Below are 17048 nucleotides of genomic sequence, written 5' to 3' on the forward strand. Positions count from 1 at the left end.
CATTGTGATATATAGTGTAAAATTGTTTATGTTATCTGTTATAGGACCTATATTTACATTTGTTACATTTAAGGTTTGTTTCCAGGTTTAGTTTGTATAAGGATTTTTCTAAAGGATTACTCTCATATCCAGACACTGAATTAACATTGTTCTGTTTTCTCACTCAAGTTTGAAGCACACAGTTGTGCAAGGCTTTCTTTGTGTCCTCCTCTGATAAAAAAAAAAGAAAAGAAAAAAAGTGATGCTCTGGGCAGTGTTCTGCTGGAAAGCTGAGTGTCCTGACATTTCATATGGATGTTACTTGGATATGTACCACCTACCTAAACATTGCTGCATACACCCTTTCATATTGGCAGTATTCCCTAATAGCAGTGGCCTCTTTTAGAAGGATCTTGTGTCACAGGAACAAGACAAAGGTGTAGACTTGGCCTCCAAATTCCCCAGATCTTGATGTGATCGAGCATCTGCAGCATGAGCTGTATAAACAAGTCACTGTGCACTGATCAAGCATAACATTATGAGCAGTGACAGGTGAAGTGAATAACACTGATGATCTCCTCAGCATGGCACCTGTTAGTGGGTGGGATATATTAGGCAGCAAGTGAACATTTTGTCCTCAAAGTTGATGTGTTAGAAACAGGAAAAATGGACGAGTGTAAGGATTTGAGTGAGTTTGATAAGGGCCAGATTGTGATGGCTAGACCACTGGAACGGAGCATCTCCAAAACTGCAGCTCTTGGGGGGTGTTCCCGGTCTGCAGTGGTCAGTATCTGTCAAAAGGAAGGAACAGTGGTGAACCGGCAACCGGGTCATGGGCGGCCAAGGCTCATTGATGCACATGGGGAGTGAAGGCTGGCCCCCTGTGATCTGATCCAACAGACGAGCTACTGTTGCTCAAATTGCTGAAGAAGTTAATGCTGGTTCTGATAGAAAGTTGTCAGAATACACAGAGCATGACGGGTCAGGGCTGTTTTGGCAGCAAAAGGGGACCAACACAATATTAGTCAGGTGGTCATAATGTTATGCCTGGTCGGTGTATGTCGCCAGGAGCACTCAGAGCTGTAATACAGGATGATCACACGAGGGCGCTGTGAGTTCATCTCCACTCATAAACGCGCTCACTCGGGGGTTACAGCCAGCGTCCAGTAAACAGATAGATTTCACCTCTAACACTGTCCTGCTAGTTAAACGTGCACAGTGTTTATATAACCGGACATCATGTTACAAATGAAAAATCGCTTCAAATATTGTTCTCTCGCAATCGCCGCCAGTCGGCTGCTGTCAGGAGCGGTGAGGAGTCCACTGGTCTTCCTGGACATTGCGGCTGATGGCGAGTTTATTGGGAGAATTCTAATAGAAGTAAGAAATAACATTAATAAATAACTTATATACACTCAGTGTAATGCGGATACACTGCAACTGTGACCTTTATTACAACAAAACAAAAACTACACGCGGCATATAATAATAATAATAATAATAATAATAATAATAATAATAATAATAAAAGATATAATATTGCCACATATTTTAAGATGTTTTGCTTTGATAAGGTTTTTTGCACTAACTCTAATCCAAATCCTCATTTTTCCAGCTTAATGCAGATGTGGTTCCCAAAACAGCTGGTGAGTCCATGTGTTTTTATTTTTAAACCTATTCAGTACACCCATGCTGAATGCTCAATTCTGATTGGTCAGAAGCTGGGGATTAATATTCTATAACAGCAGTTCTGACTTCATTTCCGGTTTATATTAATGCGCTGTAACGTTTTATTGTATATAATATACATTTAACAAATAAACAGATTCAGATGTGTTGTAATTTTATTAATAAAAACATTTCATCTTTTATTGTGAATCTTTCTCTAAGGAGATTTTATATGTATTTTATAATTATAATTTCATGTTTTTATTATATTAATGAATTATATTTTAATAATATAATTTTATAGGTAATTACGGATTGTCAGGTTTCAGCTCTTTGTAGCGGTCAGAAAGTTTTCCACCACAAGATGGACGTTCCACAACATTAAATGTAACTATAACTGTTTTAAAAGCCTGACCTGTAGCTGATTATTAAGTTAACTATTGGCAAATAAACCATGGTATAAAATAAAACACTTGAAAACGTCCTGTTATTGGAAAAGAATCAATTTGTAAGAGTAACTGTGCTTTGTGTCACGCCTTGTTGTTGTGAATTATTCTCCAGCATGTCACTTTTTTCACTCCTTACTTACAGCCTAAAGCATTATCATAATTGAACATGTGAAGGAATGAATTTTTTATGATATTTTCCAGAGAACTTCAGAGCTCTGTGTACCGGAGAGCATGGCTTTGGATATAAGGGTTCCATTTTCCACCGAATCATTCCTGAGTTCATGTGTCAGGTATTTGTTCATTACCCGTTCTGACAGGAATGTCATTTCACACACTTCTATATCTACAATGAAGTTTCACCGTAGGAAAAATAAATCACATAGTCTGTTCCAGTTTAAATCTAGCTTGACTTAACAGGTTGTGATTATACACCGATCAGGCATTACATTATGACCACCTGCCTAACATTGTGTTGGTCCGCCTTTTGCTGAGGAGTCAGGGTCAGACCCTGACCCTGACCCATCGGGGCATGGACTCCACTAGATCCCTGAAGGTGTGCTGTGGTATCTGGCACCAAGATGTTAGCAGCAGATCCTGCTGTAAGTCAAAGGATACTTAAAGGATAAAGGAGAGGACTTAAAGGATACTTTTGATAGATACTGACCACTGCAGACCGGGAACACCCCACAAGAGCTGCAGTTTTGGAGATGATCCAAACATCATCTCCAAATCATCTCCAAACTCCAATCATCTAGCCATCACAATTTGGCCCTTCCTCAAACTCGCTCAAATCCTTACGCTTGTCCATTTTTCCTGCTTCTAACACATCAACTTTAAGAACAAAATGTTCACTTGCTGCCTAATATATCCCACCCACTAACAGGTGCCATGATGAGGAGATCATCAGTGTTATTCACTTCACCTCTCACTGCTCATAATGTTATGCCTGATTGGTGTATAACCTTGAGATTTCCTTTAATTACACTTCAGTGAGTGTAGAAGCTGTTGCCTTGATAAAGTAGTGTTCAGGAGAGAGCATATGTCATCTGCACTGTGTGAATACAGCATGTGGCCTGTTCTGTAGCCTGATCACTTTCATTTCTACAGGGTGGAGATTTCACAAATCACAATGGCACTGGTGGGAAATCAATTTACGGAAAGAAATTCAAAGATGAGAATTTCAAGTTGAAACACACTGGACCAGGTAATGTAACACCTTTTTTAATTGAAATAATACATTATCTTAGCCTTAAGGGATTTACAGGTTGTCACTCATGTATTATAAGGAAATATGGCTTAATAATTTATTTTATTCATAAACACTTAACATAAATCCAGTTTTTTTACAGTATGTAACACAGAGCAAGGTGAGAACTGTACACAACAGTAATTAACATTATGGTACAGTATAGTGGGCGGTAAGGAAGCACTGAGACTTAAAGGAACATCTAAAAATCATTTCTTAAGTTATGGTTATTAGGAGGAATCAGCTTCAATTCATGTCAAGAAGGGGGACAGGTGTCTAAATGTGACTTCGGCCTTCTGTGTGTAATTGCTTGGGTATGTTCAGTGCTTTTTAAAAGGTTAATTATTTGATTGTATTTGTATGGATAATGCAGGATATTTCAGTTCTATATTTTCATATTCCACTAATATGACTTTTTCCGTTATGCACAAATGTTGGGGGTCTTGCAGTGATAAGTAGACGTCTGTGGCACTTTTGGATCACTCCACTAGATGGTGGCACAGCAGTGCCCAGTGGCTCTGTAGTAAGGAGTGCAGATTTTGTAATTCCCTGGCAAATGACCTACTTTTAAAGAAAGTCAACATCAATGTCTCACAGTGCATTTTTAGTGCCAGGGGGTTCCTAAACCAACAGACCCTCCTGATAGATTGATATGGCCAAATAATGTCAGCTTGTGCAATACTTGCCTGGATGTAATTATAGTAGTGAAGCATAACTTACCCAATCCAGATGTGCCCTCTGCACTGGTATTTTCAGGCCTCTCTTTCCCCCCCTCCTTTTTCTGATCTTCTTATTCTTCTGGAACTTTTTTTTTTCTTTGTTATGATGTGGCCTCTAAATCATTTTCAGTTGTAAAGCATTTACTAAACTGTACAATATGATACATGTCAGTAGTGTATTAGGGATTGAGACTGCAGTGTGTAATGTTTGCTCGTCTCGGTCTTCACAGGTGTGCTGTCAATGGCGAACTCTGGGCCGAACACCAACGGATCTCAGTTTTTCATCTGCACCGCCAAAACAGAATGGTACACAGATGCAGCCAGCATTCACATAAGATCAAGTAGTCACTGACACTATAGTCTATGAAACACATTAGCGCTCTGTTCAAGGTTTGTTTTTGTGCTGCTTTATTAACTATGAAGTCTAACACAGTGCTTTATGCACTCTCTCTCTCTCTCTCTCATTCTTCCTCAGGCTTGATGGCAAACATGTTGTGTTTGGTGAAGTGAAAGAGGGCATGGAGACTGTCAGGGTAATGGAGTCGTACGGTTTGCATGATGGAGGAACACTTAAGAAGATTGTCATCACAGACTGTGGGGAACTTAAATAATACACGACTTTACACTGTACAGAGCTGACAACTGACTGTTCTTATGTAAATGATTCATCTCCTGCCAAAAGGTAAATGATTTGACTTCATAGCCAATACTGCATTTGGATCTAATTCTTTATGATTAAAGGGATGTGATGTTTTATATCTTCGTAATTTTAATCAAAATGACCCACTTTTATGTGTGTGTGTGTGTTTGGGTTGTTTCAGTGCCTTATGCTTGCTATGTAAGCCCTTACTGCACTGCATGCTGAATCTTAACATGTAAAATCAATCATACACGGTTTTTGTATGGAAAATGCAAATGCATGTAGTTTGTGTAAGTCCACAGAATAAACTGAGCTGCACAAGAAACCTATAGTGTGCCTATGGCTTTCCTTTTTAATGGCTGAAATGCTGTTTCCAGATGAGAGTTACAGCCTTTTTCCCCTCTACATCCCTAAGCACAGACCCACAGAATATACCCATGTGGGATTCAGTTATAAAGTGAATTTCCACAATTCCACAGTACTGCGTTCTGAAGCCTCGCAACAACTAATTTATTTGCACTTTAAAAACAAAAAAACTGACAATGATGCAAACCCTTTTTTCTTTTTCCTGTCCTCTAAAAAAGGATGTGACATCATAGCCGTGTCCATAAAACGTCTCCACCTTAAGGTCAGATCGGCTTCTTTTGTGTGGCGCGCGAGCCGAGATTTCTGTTACATTATTTGCCAAAATGTCTATACCTTCCCTGCCCTATGCTCCGTGAGTTGAGGTGGAGGTGAAGGTGTAGCTTATCACAGTAATGCCTTATGAAAGTAAATTATGAATCTTTGTGGAAAAACAGTCCTCTGTCTTAAACGAAACCATATGTATGTTGAGATCACAAGGTTTGTTTGACTTCTCCGATTACAGCATCGCCATGGCGACGCTCACATTCCCGTTCTGTTTAAGTCTACATTGTTGTAAAACAAACTTCATATAATTCGGGCCTCCACCCTCTTGTGAAGTTTTTAGTGATTTGGAATATGTAGTCCAATTAAAGAAACTTGGCTTTGAGAGGAACATCTGTCCCACTGCCAAGATCCAACTTTCTCATGTAGCACTCACATGTTTACAATCATCACAAGCCATTACGTGAACGTTACAAAAAAGTAAGAAAGAGAGACATCTGTCTTTTTTACTGAGGGCTGTGTGGCACAGAATATAAATTTGCTTTAGTTAAGAGGTACTGAAAGTATGAAGTGACGGAAATTCTCTTCCTGGGTCGTTTTTTCAACAATATACAAACTTGATGTCAGAATGACAACTATTCCTAGGGCTGGATTTCAACCTGGATTTCTGTTACACCAGCATCACTCCCCAGGAGCGTACTCTTAATCATTAATCACCAGCACACGGCCTCCCGAGTGAAAGACTGGAGATTTCTCAACTCCCACTGAGAGCCAAGTCATACACTGAAATCTTTCTCCAACAAGAAATGAATCCTGCTGAATAATAATAATAATAATAATAACAATAATAATAATGAAACAGAAAAACAAACTGAATTTAGATTCAACGTTTTAATTCGACAAACCCTAAAAGCACAAAGTATTCCATTTTCCTAACTAACAAATAAGGCACATATCGGAATGCCATTTCATGGACGTTTAAGCGACAGCCGTTCCTCTCTTTAAAAACCTCCTTTATCGCGCTGTTGCTCGGTCCAATCCAATATGATTTCAAAAATGTTACAGACATTATAAACATAAGTTTCTATCTTATCACATGAGAGAGATTCATCAGTACATTCAGTAAATAGGTATTAATCGATATATTCTACAAGTGAATAAAGGCATTTAATTATAACCATCAGTTATTTGTGAGGTGAACTCTATGAAAGCACGTCTCCAAGAAATTACATGAACTAATAATAAATTTTAAATAATAAATTGCACAAAAGTATACTTAATTAAATCTGTTAAAATACATGCACATGCAAACTCAACTACAGTTCTTTGTCTCACACAATTAGGCAAATCTTAAAAAGAAAATTCATATTCATTCTTTGACTTGGCATATTAATCGGTGACATGAAAACACTCACAGTTTGATACAGTTTGACTTACAGTGGTGTGAGTCAGTCTTTTACATGAAGTGTTAGTTATTACAACGTTATTGCTTTACTAGAAGAACTGCTATGTGAAACATCTGTGCAGACACACGGTGATTTTTTATAGCCAGATTAAAGCACTTATGTTTGTAGTTATGTAAAGTTACTATATATATACTGAGAAGATCTAAAAACCAAAAAAACAAAAACAAAGAACAAAACATTAAATGGCTTAAAAGGGCATAATAATTATGTACCAACCTTTGAATAATATTATGTCATTATCAATATTTCCTTCATAGTGTAGTTCTGTTGCTTTTTATACAAAAGAAAAAAAGAAAATGCAGAAAGACCTTCCATAAATATTTCTGTAGGATAAAACCTAAGATTATTGTAAAACAATGTAAAAACTCCCAGCTCTTTTGTATCTCAAAAAAATCTGCCCTTTTTTTTTTCGCATAAACATTTTCTTTTTAATATTGCATCATAACATTTAAAAGAGCTAACTTAAAAATTGATGGCCATCGAATATATACACAAAAGCGAACATAAAATTGTCTTTGAAAGGGAAAAAAAACAAAACAAAAGTCTGGTTTCAAATGGCAAAATTTTCCACATCTATACTGGTTTCCAAAATACACATATCGTTCAATAAAAGTGAGCTATAAAAGTCAAGTATACGTATTTCAAGGCAAACACATGCGCAAAAGCACTTGTACTGTAAATGCATGTACATCACTACCTGCAATCGCTCCAGGCCTCTCTCCAGGCTATAAGGGCAAAACGAGCACAGAGCAACAAACGAACAAACAAAACCTAATCTAACAATAATCTCTGCCTTAGTAATCTATTCTTCTTACGCCTTTTATAAATCAGTGAAACTTTTCAAATGAAGTTCTGCTCTTTATCAGTATGATCTTTTAGCCTGAAAGGGTGCATGACAGTAAATAGTAACTACTTTGAGAGATCAGAAAATGAACTTCTAAGGAAAATATTTCTGTTTAGTCCTAGTGAGGTTTAGGAATCAGCAGTAAGCGATTACACTGAAGTCTTGGCTTTTCACTGAGACAAACAGGCTCTGGCTGATCTCCTACGACGATGATCAAAACACAGTGTAACTCCTTCCAAGCTAAATGAGGCTGGAAGTAAAACTTGCCATGTAGCAATGTGGGCACAGAAGAGCTATTAGCAACAAGATTCCACAGTAAAACTACGTTTATTGAGTAATGAAGACGCTCTAGCCGTAGACTAACACTGATGAAATGGCGGAGCTCTCTTTCGCAGAGAGTTTATTTATTTGTGATTTTTTTTTCTACCTCGCTACTGATTCCTCGGTAGCAGGCAGGCCGTAGTGAAAATTTACCACCAGGACCTCAAATCTAAGGCACCGCAAACAGTAATAAATGGAGGGTAAAATATATGATGGTTTTAGGTTTTCAGTGCTAATGGGTCCGTTACCTTACCGCCCCATCAAATTCACATCTTAGACCAGCATGAGACATGACATTTACCTCCTGGAATCTTAAACGTTTCACATCATCTCTTAAAGCATCTTACGCTTAACCCTTCAGGTATGGTTTACTTCTTATAGTATCAGTTTTTACTCTACTAAACAATTATAGACAACATTTTATATATATATATATATATATATATATATATATATATATATATATATATATATATATGAGGTTAGGACTTCTAAAGTTTAGTAAACAATTATACACACTCTATATAATCGAGAAATGTGTCACTTTATATGTACATCTAGACTTTTGACAAGACAATATTTCGTCTGTAATAACTTCCATCAGCAAATGCTTACAAAATGTGTCTACAAATGACCATTGTTATACAAAATAAAGCTACATTTAAAGTTATATAATATGAACTGCCCATTGATCACACTCAGATGTGACCGCTTAGTATGTAAAGTAATTGCTTATAAAACAGAGGTAAACTACAGTATAGTCTTTCCATCTTGTGAGTAATATTTAATGTCCTTCTCCCATGAGAATTTCTTTACAATAAACTACATTCCTCAAATACTTCCAAGGTCCTATGTTCAATCAACAGTAACCAAAACCACAGCTTGTCGGTTTGAGCCCTTTCAAGGCTTTTCGATATAACATACCTTTTCCTTTTTTTCACTTTTCAGCCATGTTACCTCTGTGTCATCTACACTGGCAATTATTTCCCAAAAATCACAGCTCTGATGGGACTAACTCCATCGTTTGTCAATTCTATTGGTAATTTGGAAATGTGGATAAAAGCAAAACTTTTATACAGCCACCATATATAAATCTTTAAAAGAGATGAAATATTTGTATGTTTTTGTGATATCACTACCGTCCCTTAATTCTCTGCATCAAAAAAACTCTCATATAAATTCAAAAGAAGTTCTTACACCGTTAGAGTACTTGACAGATATCAGATAAGTATGCATACATCAGAGCTGGTCTGGCTGATTTCAGCACATAATCCTTTTTTTTTTAAGTACTTTTTGATACACTATTAAATGCTATTAATACACCATAAACATCTGGCACTTCGGCTATTTGAAGACAAAGCCAATGTAGGATTGCATAGATACAGAAAGGTCAGGATCCTGCCTTTAGCAGGCCTTAAACATCATGACATCGTAAGAGTAACTGTACCCACATTCGAAATGATACGTTGAGATTCTAATACTGATTCTATCCTGAACACAATAAAGGACCTGCAGCATTCAGACCTGTAATATTGTGACTCTACATGTGCTACTGCTCAGTAAAACGAGTAAGACTTGTGTATGTTGCATTTCAATGTTGTCCCAAACAAAAAAACAAAACAAAAAAAACAAACAAACAAAAATATATAAAATGTTAAATCCTGGTTGCTGAATGCTGTAGTGTTTGGTAACGTTATCTTGCATGTTGTTTGTTTATATATAATACATGTACGACAAAGTAGGAACTTTGCTAAGATAATTCTGTCCTATCCTATAATTCTATCTATCCTACAGTAGTTTCTAATGGCAAGAGGTGGGGTTAAACAATATGTGCATACAAATCCCAGTTAAGTTGAATCAATTGCACGACGATATAATAACATTACAAATAAATATGGAACATAAAAGCCAGGGATGACTAGTACAATATCCCCTGTTAATTCACAGTTAAATTGGTGTGCTGTTGACCCAAAGAACATTGCAAGGCATACTCGGCCCTGTGTGACTGAACTAATATAATACCTTTACCACTCAGCACATCCACATAGTTCACTTGACAGGGAAAATGACGGCAGTCTGTAAACACGCAGTCAGAGAGCACAAGGCTGAGGTCACCCATTGTGCCCGGTTTGGATATCAATACTGGCAGTGACACCCTTCTAATACACATGTTCAATCATCAATTATACACATATTTCAAATAAATGTGTTTTATGCTTTTGATACACAAGGCCATAATTGCATTAGCAATATTTACAAAACCATTTTGGCACATTTCACTTTTTCTCGGAGCTCTTCATGAGTAGGGCAGAGGGGAAGATGGGCAGTGGGGGAGGGAGGCAGGAGTGGGCACGGACCTGCAGGTCCTTATTGCACGCGGCGGCAGTAGTAGCCCAGGACTTTGCACTTCTCACACAGATGCTGCGGGTGCTCCTTGCTCTGGTCGGAGACATCCAGGCCATCGGGCTTCTCCAGAGGACGCTGGGAAAAGAGAAAACACCGGCATTCATACTCGCCGTTCAGTTCTAATTGTTTCTTCCGACCGTAAATCTTTCCTCACCTCAATACCCGACTAGGGCTGTGGCCACTTTCAAAAATGGTGATGAGGCCTTGAAGAGCGATATTATGGAAAATCATGTGAGTTCAGCTTTCAAACCACAACCCGGATCCATCAGACAGGGTGTGTCAAACAGCATACAACTGGTATTGGATACAATATTCTGATCGTTAAAAGAATTTCAGTGGCATTGTAATAATTTCAGGATCCCATTTCTCTTGTATGCTTACTCTTACAAAGTTTCACACCAGCATTGACAGTTGACAAGGTGAATACTATTCTTGGAAATTATGCAAAAGACCCTGAGAAAATGTATGGGAGCCAGCAGGTTTTGGCTGTTGATCACTAACAATACCTCCACAATCATTTGTTTTCCCACTCATTGCTGCTGCTGAATCTTTTCATGACCCTGTTATTCTTTCCAGAGTGTCTCAGCTGTATTTTATAAATTATGGAAAATCAGGCGAACATGGGTCATTGGGAGGAGGCAATGTAGTATTACATGAGAGTGTTTATTCAAGAGTGAAGGGCTTTGTGAATGATAATATTAGGGAATATCAGATACCGCTCAGGATTAAGCATTTGGCTTATGTGCCTAATAGCTGGAATGAATTACCTTCAAACAGCAGAAGAGCACAGTAAAAAAGCAAACTTTGAGGGTCTGTGGAATTACACCTCTGCTTCTAGTCTACTCATACAAGATGTCAGTCGCACTCCAAGAGCAAGGCATTAAATTAGAGACTGAGGGAAACAGGGCTGAATGCTGTTTTTAAAAAAAAATTCTGGCACATTTTTCTTATTGGACTTTAGTGTGGCAAAGGGCACTATTGAGGAGCCTTTACTTAGTTATAGTTCCTTATAGGAACTATCAGGGAAGATTAATACTACAGCATCACCTTTTCAGCATGAAAATCTAAACACACTTTTTATGCTATTGCTTAGATTTTACAGGAACAGAATTTGGCTGCCTACCCAGACCATAGAGCCATAGGTTCTAGCCATGGATCCTCTCTCTCGGTCCACCTTGGCTGTAAGACCTACCTCCCCAAGTTCAGGAAATGAACACAATTATTGGGAACAGATTTCATGGCAGACCTTTAATATTTATTGGAAATGTTTATCTAGCCACAGCTAAAGCAAGTGAGCAGATTTGGAATATAATAAATGCAGTGTCGTTTTGATATGGTTTGGTGATGCATTTTAAAGAACTGCATATTGACTCATTCATCTTCTGTAACCTCTTTATGTGGGTTAGGGTTGTGGTGGACCCAAAGCACTGGGAGTGAGATGACAATACACTCTGAATGGCAAGGCAGTCCTTCATTGGGTACCACGTACACACATTCACACACTCATTAACATCTGGGGCAATTTATTGTAGTTTTTTTTGTTGTTGGTTTTTTTTTTTTTTGGAGTGAAACCCAGAGGAAATCACAGGGAGAACTTAGCATACATAAGAAGCTTAGCTTGAACTGGGGAAGCTTTGATGCTGTTAGGCTAGCCACTGTACCACCAACTTCATGATACAGGTTTATTTATAATTGGACCTAACCAACTAGCTATATCTACTAGTATATTCTCCAAGCTTCAATTACTTTTTGACTACAAATTAATTAAAATTCACATTTTTGTTGTATGTTTTTATCATTTTAAAATAATTAGCTATCTTCGAATCTTAAAGATTCTTTTGAAAAATAACCTGCCCAAATGACACAATTCTACCTTAAGCAGTTTAATGGTGACAGTCTTAAGAACCTCAGATGTGTACGAGAGACAAGTCTCTTAGATGAACTGTGCTCCCGAACCCTTTTCACAGAGACTGCATATTGCACACCTCAGACACAGAATGGGGGGAATGTTAAGTGGTGATGCTTAAAAGGCAAAGAATTTGCCTGCAAGAGAATAGTTAACCACAACAAACTCAAACTCAAAAGAGCACCCTGTTCCCATGAGTCTCCTGAGACTGGTTATTTTCTCATTATTTTAAAGCCACATTTGAGGACAATGACTACAATCATGGCTTCTATATTTACGCTTTAATCTAATCCATACTTCCAAAAATGTACAATAACTCAACAATACTAAAGCTCATTGTTTTTCTGTGTGTGTCATTGTTTGGTCTATTAAATACAATTAATAGTCTTTAGTGAGACAACACAGGAGTAGTTGTGATTTTAATCAGACTTCATCTACTCGATACAACATGATTTCCTAAAAGAGGAAAGGAGGGTTACGAGAATGCCTGGGTTCAACCTCAGGTTTCAGGCTAACCCAAGGTACCACATCCACCCCAACAATTCCACCACACAGAGCAGTGTGTGTGTACATTATGCAAGCTTGCTTATCAGTCAGCACCGGACTTGCATGCAACCACAAGTAATTTGATCTGCTTGCACAGTATACACTCTGGGATGCATGTGAACTATATATTGGAAAATGTAGTGAAAGCTGTGCTGCACCTGTTTGTGAGGGTACACGTTGATATGACACTTGATACACTCCTGTCCCATATTGGCCCAGGAGTTTCCACTCATCCACTTCCTTTTGCATTTGGGACATTTGTACTCTCCAAAGCACCTCTTCTTTCCTTGATAAGGTGTCAGTCCTTCACCTTTGGGCCGAGCCTGGAATAGAATAGCAGAATGCTCAGTTAGACGAATCTCTTTGTTTTCTGATCAAAGCTAATAGTCTGTAGAAGCCTGGAGTAGTAAATTCAGATGAAGGAATTTGTCACCTGAACCATAACCAGATCTCACTTTGGTATGTGTAATTCAAATGTTGTGTAGCAGAGCACATGCCTTGCTGATAGAAATATTACTGTTCCTACTCAACCGAGAAGAAATGATCAACTTTAGACAAATAGTTTTATTGCAAAATTGTCCATCAAATAAAAAGCTGTAGACATGGTGTTTTATAAGCTGTTTATGATATTAGCCAAGGCTTTGATAGGATTATAAATATTTGTTTAATGTGTTCCAAAGGGCTTTAAAATGCAAAAAAAAAAAACATATTCACCAACAGACTTGGGCATGTTTTTTAGCTGAGTGGGTTAATGTTGGCATTGATATCTAGGCCACAACTGCGAGAAGGAAAACTCAGATTTTCCCTTGTGTGTCACAAACAAGAGTTTTAAGTCACTGTTATGGGAGATCATGAAATGCCGACATCCAAAACAAACAAATTTAGAAAATTCCACAAGTTGGTTTATTTCCTTTTAACAGGAGAGAACACAGTATGCATTAAATTTATGGTAGAGTAATATTACAACCATGGAGACTGCCAGGCAAAAACTCCCCTACTGTCACCAGTTCATCACTGGTAAACCAAAACCATTCTAATGCAAACCAGAAGTGAATACAATACAACTTCAACTGCACTCCTTATTTGTGTGCATTATAAATGCAGAATCCCTCTAATCATCTAAGCACAGATAAGACTGTTGAGAATATGATGTGACCTCCATGTGTGTCCTGTTCATTTAGTTCAGCATATGCATATTATTATGGCTCCTTACCAAATAATTTGTCTTTAAAGGAGAGATACAGAGAATGATGAAACAGACAGAAAATAACCCAATCAGTCACTGGCTTACAATATTTCGGATCATGAGCTCTATGCACGGCATTTCAAACAAATGATAAAAGGAGTCTTCAGAGGCCTGCTCTGTCCATGTGAAACTTATCATATCATATTAGTTTCTGTCTCGGGGATGATGGGTTTCTGTGCCTGAAGCTGATTTCAGACTGTAGTGAAGATGTGAGATGGTGGATATGTTGCATTGGTCCCAGATGAGTTATAGAAGGTGAAATCATTAGCATCTGCTCCAGTGTGCAAAGAGCCAGCAACATGCGTCACAACAGGCTCGCTGCATGCGACAGGCCTTCCTCCCCAAGCTTAAACAATATGACTCAACCACTGTCAACAAACCATCTCCCATCTTAGCAGCAGCTGGAAACCATGAGTTTTGTGGCTACATTTCTAAACTTCACAAACGGACTGACGCAAGGCCGATCAGCCATCGCTGTAGGACTGGTGTGGGTGGGGAGTGCTAGGACAGAGGAAAAATAATAAAAACCCCTAACATAACTGACCTCAGTCCCACTGATTCATATTTTCCATTGTTGTGATTTATTAAGCATTAGGTGTAACTCCAGCTTAATGGAATGAACATACTAAAAACACTGCTCTATGCTGTTTGTAATGTCCTGTGTTATGATGTCATGTGCAATATATTCATTTGTAGTACATCAACCTTAGATAACATTCTACAGTTTTCTGCCTGTGCATAGAGCAAAGAAATATCTGATTGATGCTCTATGAAACAGATCTAATGAGCCATCCTAGACAATTCACAGCTTCATCTACTTGTTAAAAGAATCTTTGCAGCAGCATTGCTCTGCATCATGGACTGGACCCATGCTAGTGATACTCTGTTTACAACAGCTTGACCTATTTTCTAAGTTTGAATAGATTTCAGATAAATTAAGGGTTAGAGAGAGTTGCATTTTGGATTTTAGCTATTACACTATATGTGTGGAAACACCTGACCATCACACCCACATCTCTGGAAGCTTTGCTGTAACAATGACCTCTAATCTACGAGGAAGATTTTCAATTCAGCTACTAGAGCATTATTAAGGTCAGGTAAGGAGTTCTGGTGTGCAGGAGGCACTCCAGTTAATCCCAGTGAGGCTGAGGACTGGGCTTCTCAAGTTCTCCGACTCCAGCCTTGGCAAACCATGGAGCTCGCTTTGTGTACAGGGGATTTGTCATGCTGAAACAGGTTTGAGGCTCTTAATTCCAGAGAAGGGAAACTGTAATGCTACAGCAAACAAAGAAATTCTATACGATTGTGTGCTTCAGACTTTGTGGCAAAAGTTTTGGGAAGGCCTACACATGGGTGTGATGGTCAGGTAACCACAAACCTTTGGCCATAAAGTGTATTTCATTAATACATGCGAATTCAATAAAACCCTAAATTGATGGAGGGTACTTGGATAACAAATAAAAAGAGCTCGGATCGTAGTCTACATCTGGTTTGTCTAAACGTTTCTTTTACAAGAAATAAAAAAAATGGCAAAGAAGAGAAACAAAATCCCCACAAGCTTTAGTGGGCTATAACACATTAAATTATGTTCATTGGTTTATAATTATCTGGACAGTACTGCTCCAAAATCATACCAAGTGCCTGTATTTGAAAACAACATTTTATATTGACTTCACCAACAAACAGCTCAGTCTAAATTACAGATTGATGCCAAGGCCTCTGCATTTTGGTTGCATGTTTACACAGTTGAACTCAATGCACTGCTATAAAAGCAGCATGACCACTTTGCCCTGAATCTCAGCCCTAGCATACTGGTCAAAGTAGAAGGATGTTTAAAGACAGTTCAGGCTGTTCCTCTACTAGCATGCTTTAAAGTAAAAAAAAAAAAAAAGCAGAACACTGGACCACAAAAACAGACTTTTATTGCCACAGGCACAGTGGCACCTAAGCACAAATATTGCAAAGATATGTCTTTGTCTATCTGTATTGGAATCAACATGCTCTAGCTTCCTTCAAGAAAAAACTCATGACTTCTGCACTGATGGCTGCTTGGGACATTAGAGGCATGTATCCAGTGACTGTAAGCTGTTCTTGAGGTAAAATAGGGAATTGAATTTGAGCAGCGTCCCCCCCTCTCCTCAGCCCTCCAGCTGTGTCCCCTAAGGAGGATGGAGGAGGCTGAGATCGAGCAACAGAGCCAACCTCCCTGTAACAGGACAAATACCACAGCACGGCAGTCATCGGTCGCAGCTGGAGAGGGCCCTCCAATCAAGCCCTACATGACTGAAAGAAGGAGGAAATCAGAAGCAGATGGGTCCCACACTGGTATAACACAAGAAAACACTAAAACCCCCTCATAAAACCACTGATCTGCTTTGAATTAGGCCTATAAGTTAGGCCAAACGAGGACCTAAGGAAAGTGCTAACCTGAAACATTCGCTATGACCGCAGCTGATTCGGCATATTATCATTGGAAAAGATCTGGTGTATGATTGATAAGTATGTGGCTTTCATGCAAGAGGAACATTGGGAACACTATATAACATGACAGCAGAAAGAAAACAAAAACAAACAAAATAAAACAAGAAAACTTCCTAGTGCAATCATTTAGTACAACATGGTGTTCAAACCACAACGAGTCCCTGAATATCCCTTTTTTTTAATTATTATTAAAAAATGTTTTTAATAAAGAGCTCTCTTTTGATTGATGTATGTACAAGCTGTATTGCAGCAAGCTCAGACACATGTTTCAAATCACGGCGTTTATCTGTTGTGTGAGCCATCCATTTTTTATACTAATACCAAATCATCACAATTCATCATCTTCTTACATTTCTGTGGAGGTTGGACTTTATCTTCGCTACTGAGGTTGGTCTTCCCTTTTCTCATTTTTTTTTTTTGATTGTTTGTTTAATGCATTAATGCTAGTCCCCTTGTGGAATTTTTGTGGTTCCAAGCACTGACATTATATTTCATGAGCAAACA

The 17048-nt window shown here is 38.2% G+C and overlaps 2 protein-coding genes across 2 annotated transcripts in view; one reads left to right on the plus strand and one right to left on the minus strand.

Moving 5' to 3' along the window:
• Positions 1-1116: 1116 nt before the first annotated feature.
• On the plus strand, positions 1117-5034 carry ppifa (peptidylprolyl isomerase Fa). The gene is made up of 6 exons (XM_058383992.1): positions 1117-1359; positions 1595-1625; positions 2298-2386; positions 3204-3300; positions 4292-4367; positions 4537-5034. Exons 1-6 carry the CDS (start codon positions 1219-1221, stop codon positions 4670-4672), a joined length of 570 nt encoding a protein of 189 aa, XP_058239975.1. The 5' UTR covers positions 1117-1218; the 3' UTR covers positions 4673-5034.
• Positions 5035-6200: 1166 nt separating this feature from the next.
• The window catches only part of zcchc24 (zinc finger, CCHC domain containing 24), a 30427-nt gene continuing 19579 nt past the window's right edge, over positions 6201-17048 (minus strand). The window contains exons 3-4 of the mRNA XM_058383985.1: positions 12976-13140; positions 6201-10440 (exon numbers count right to left, since the gene is read on the minus strand). Coding sequence (XP_058239968.1) covers positions 10327-10440; positions 12976-13140 — 279 coding nt within the window. The 3' untranslated portion in view covers positions 6201-10326. The remainder of the gene's footprint in view (positions 10441-12975; positions 13141-17048) is intronic.

This window comes from Hemibagrus wyckioides, linkage group LG03, assembly GCF_019097595.1.
Source record: "Hemibagrus wyckioides isolate EC202008001 linkage group LG03, SWU_Hwy_1.0, whole genome shotgun sequence".
Taxonomy (NCBI): domain Eukaryota; kingdom Metazoa; phylum Chordata; class Actinopteri; order Siluriformes; family Bagridae; genus Hemibagrus; species Hemibagrus wyckioides.

What these genes read in the sequence shown, in the direction of transcription:
- ppifa (XM_058383992.1), top strand. Translation starts at nt 1,219, where the DNA reads ATGTTACAAATGAAAAATCGCTTCAAATATTGTTCTCTCGCAATCGCC. An exon ending in TTGGGAGAATTCTAATAGAA is followed by an intron (nt 1,360 to 1,594) that starts GTAAGAAATAAC and finishes TCATTTTTCCAG; the next exon opens with CTTAATGCAGATGTGGTTCC. An exon ending in TTCCTGAGTTCATGTGTCAG is followed by an intron (nt 2,387 to 3,203) that starts GTATTTGTTCAT and finishes TCATTTCTACAG; the next exon opens with GGTGGAGATTTCACAAATCA.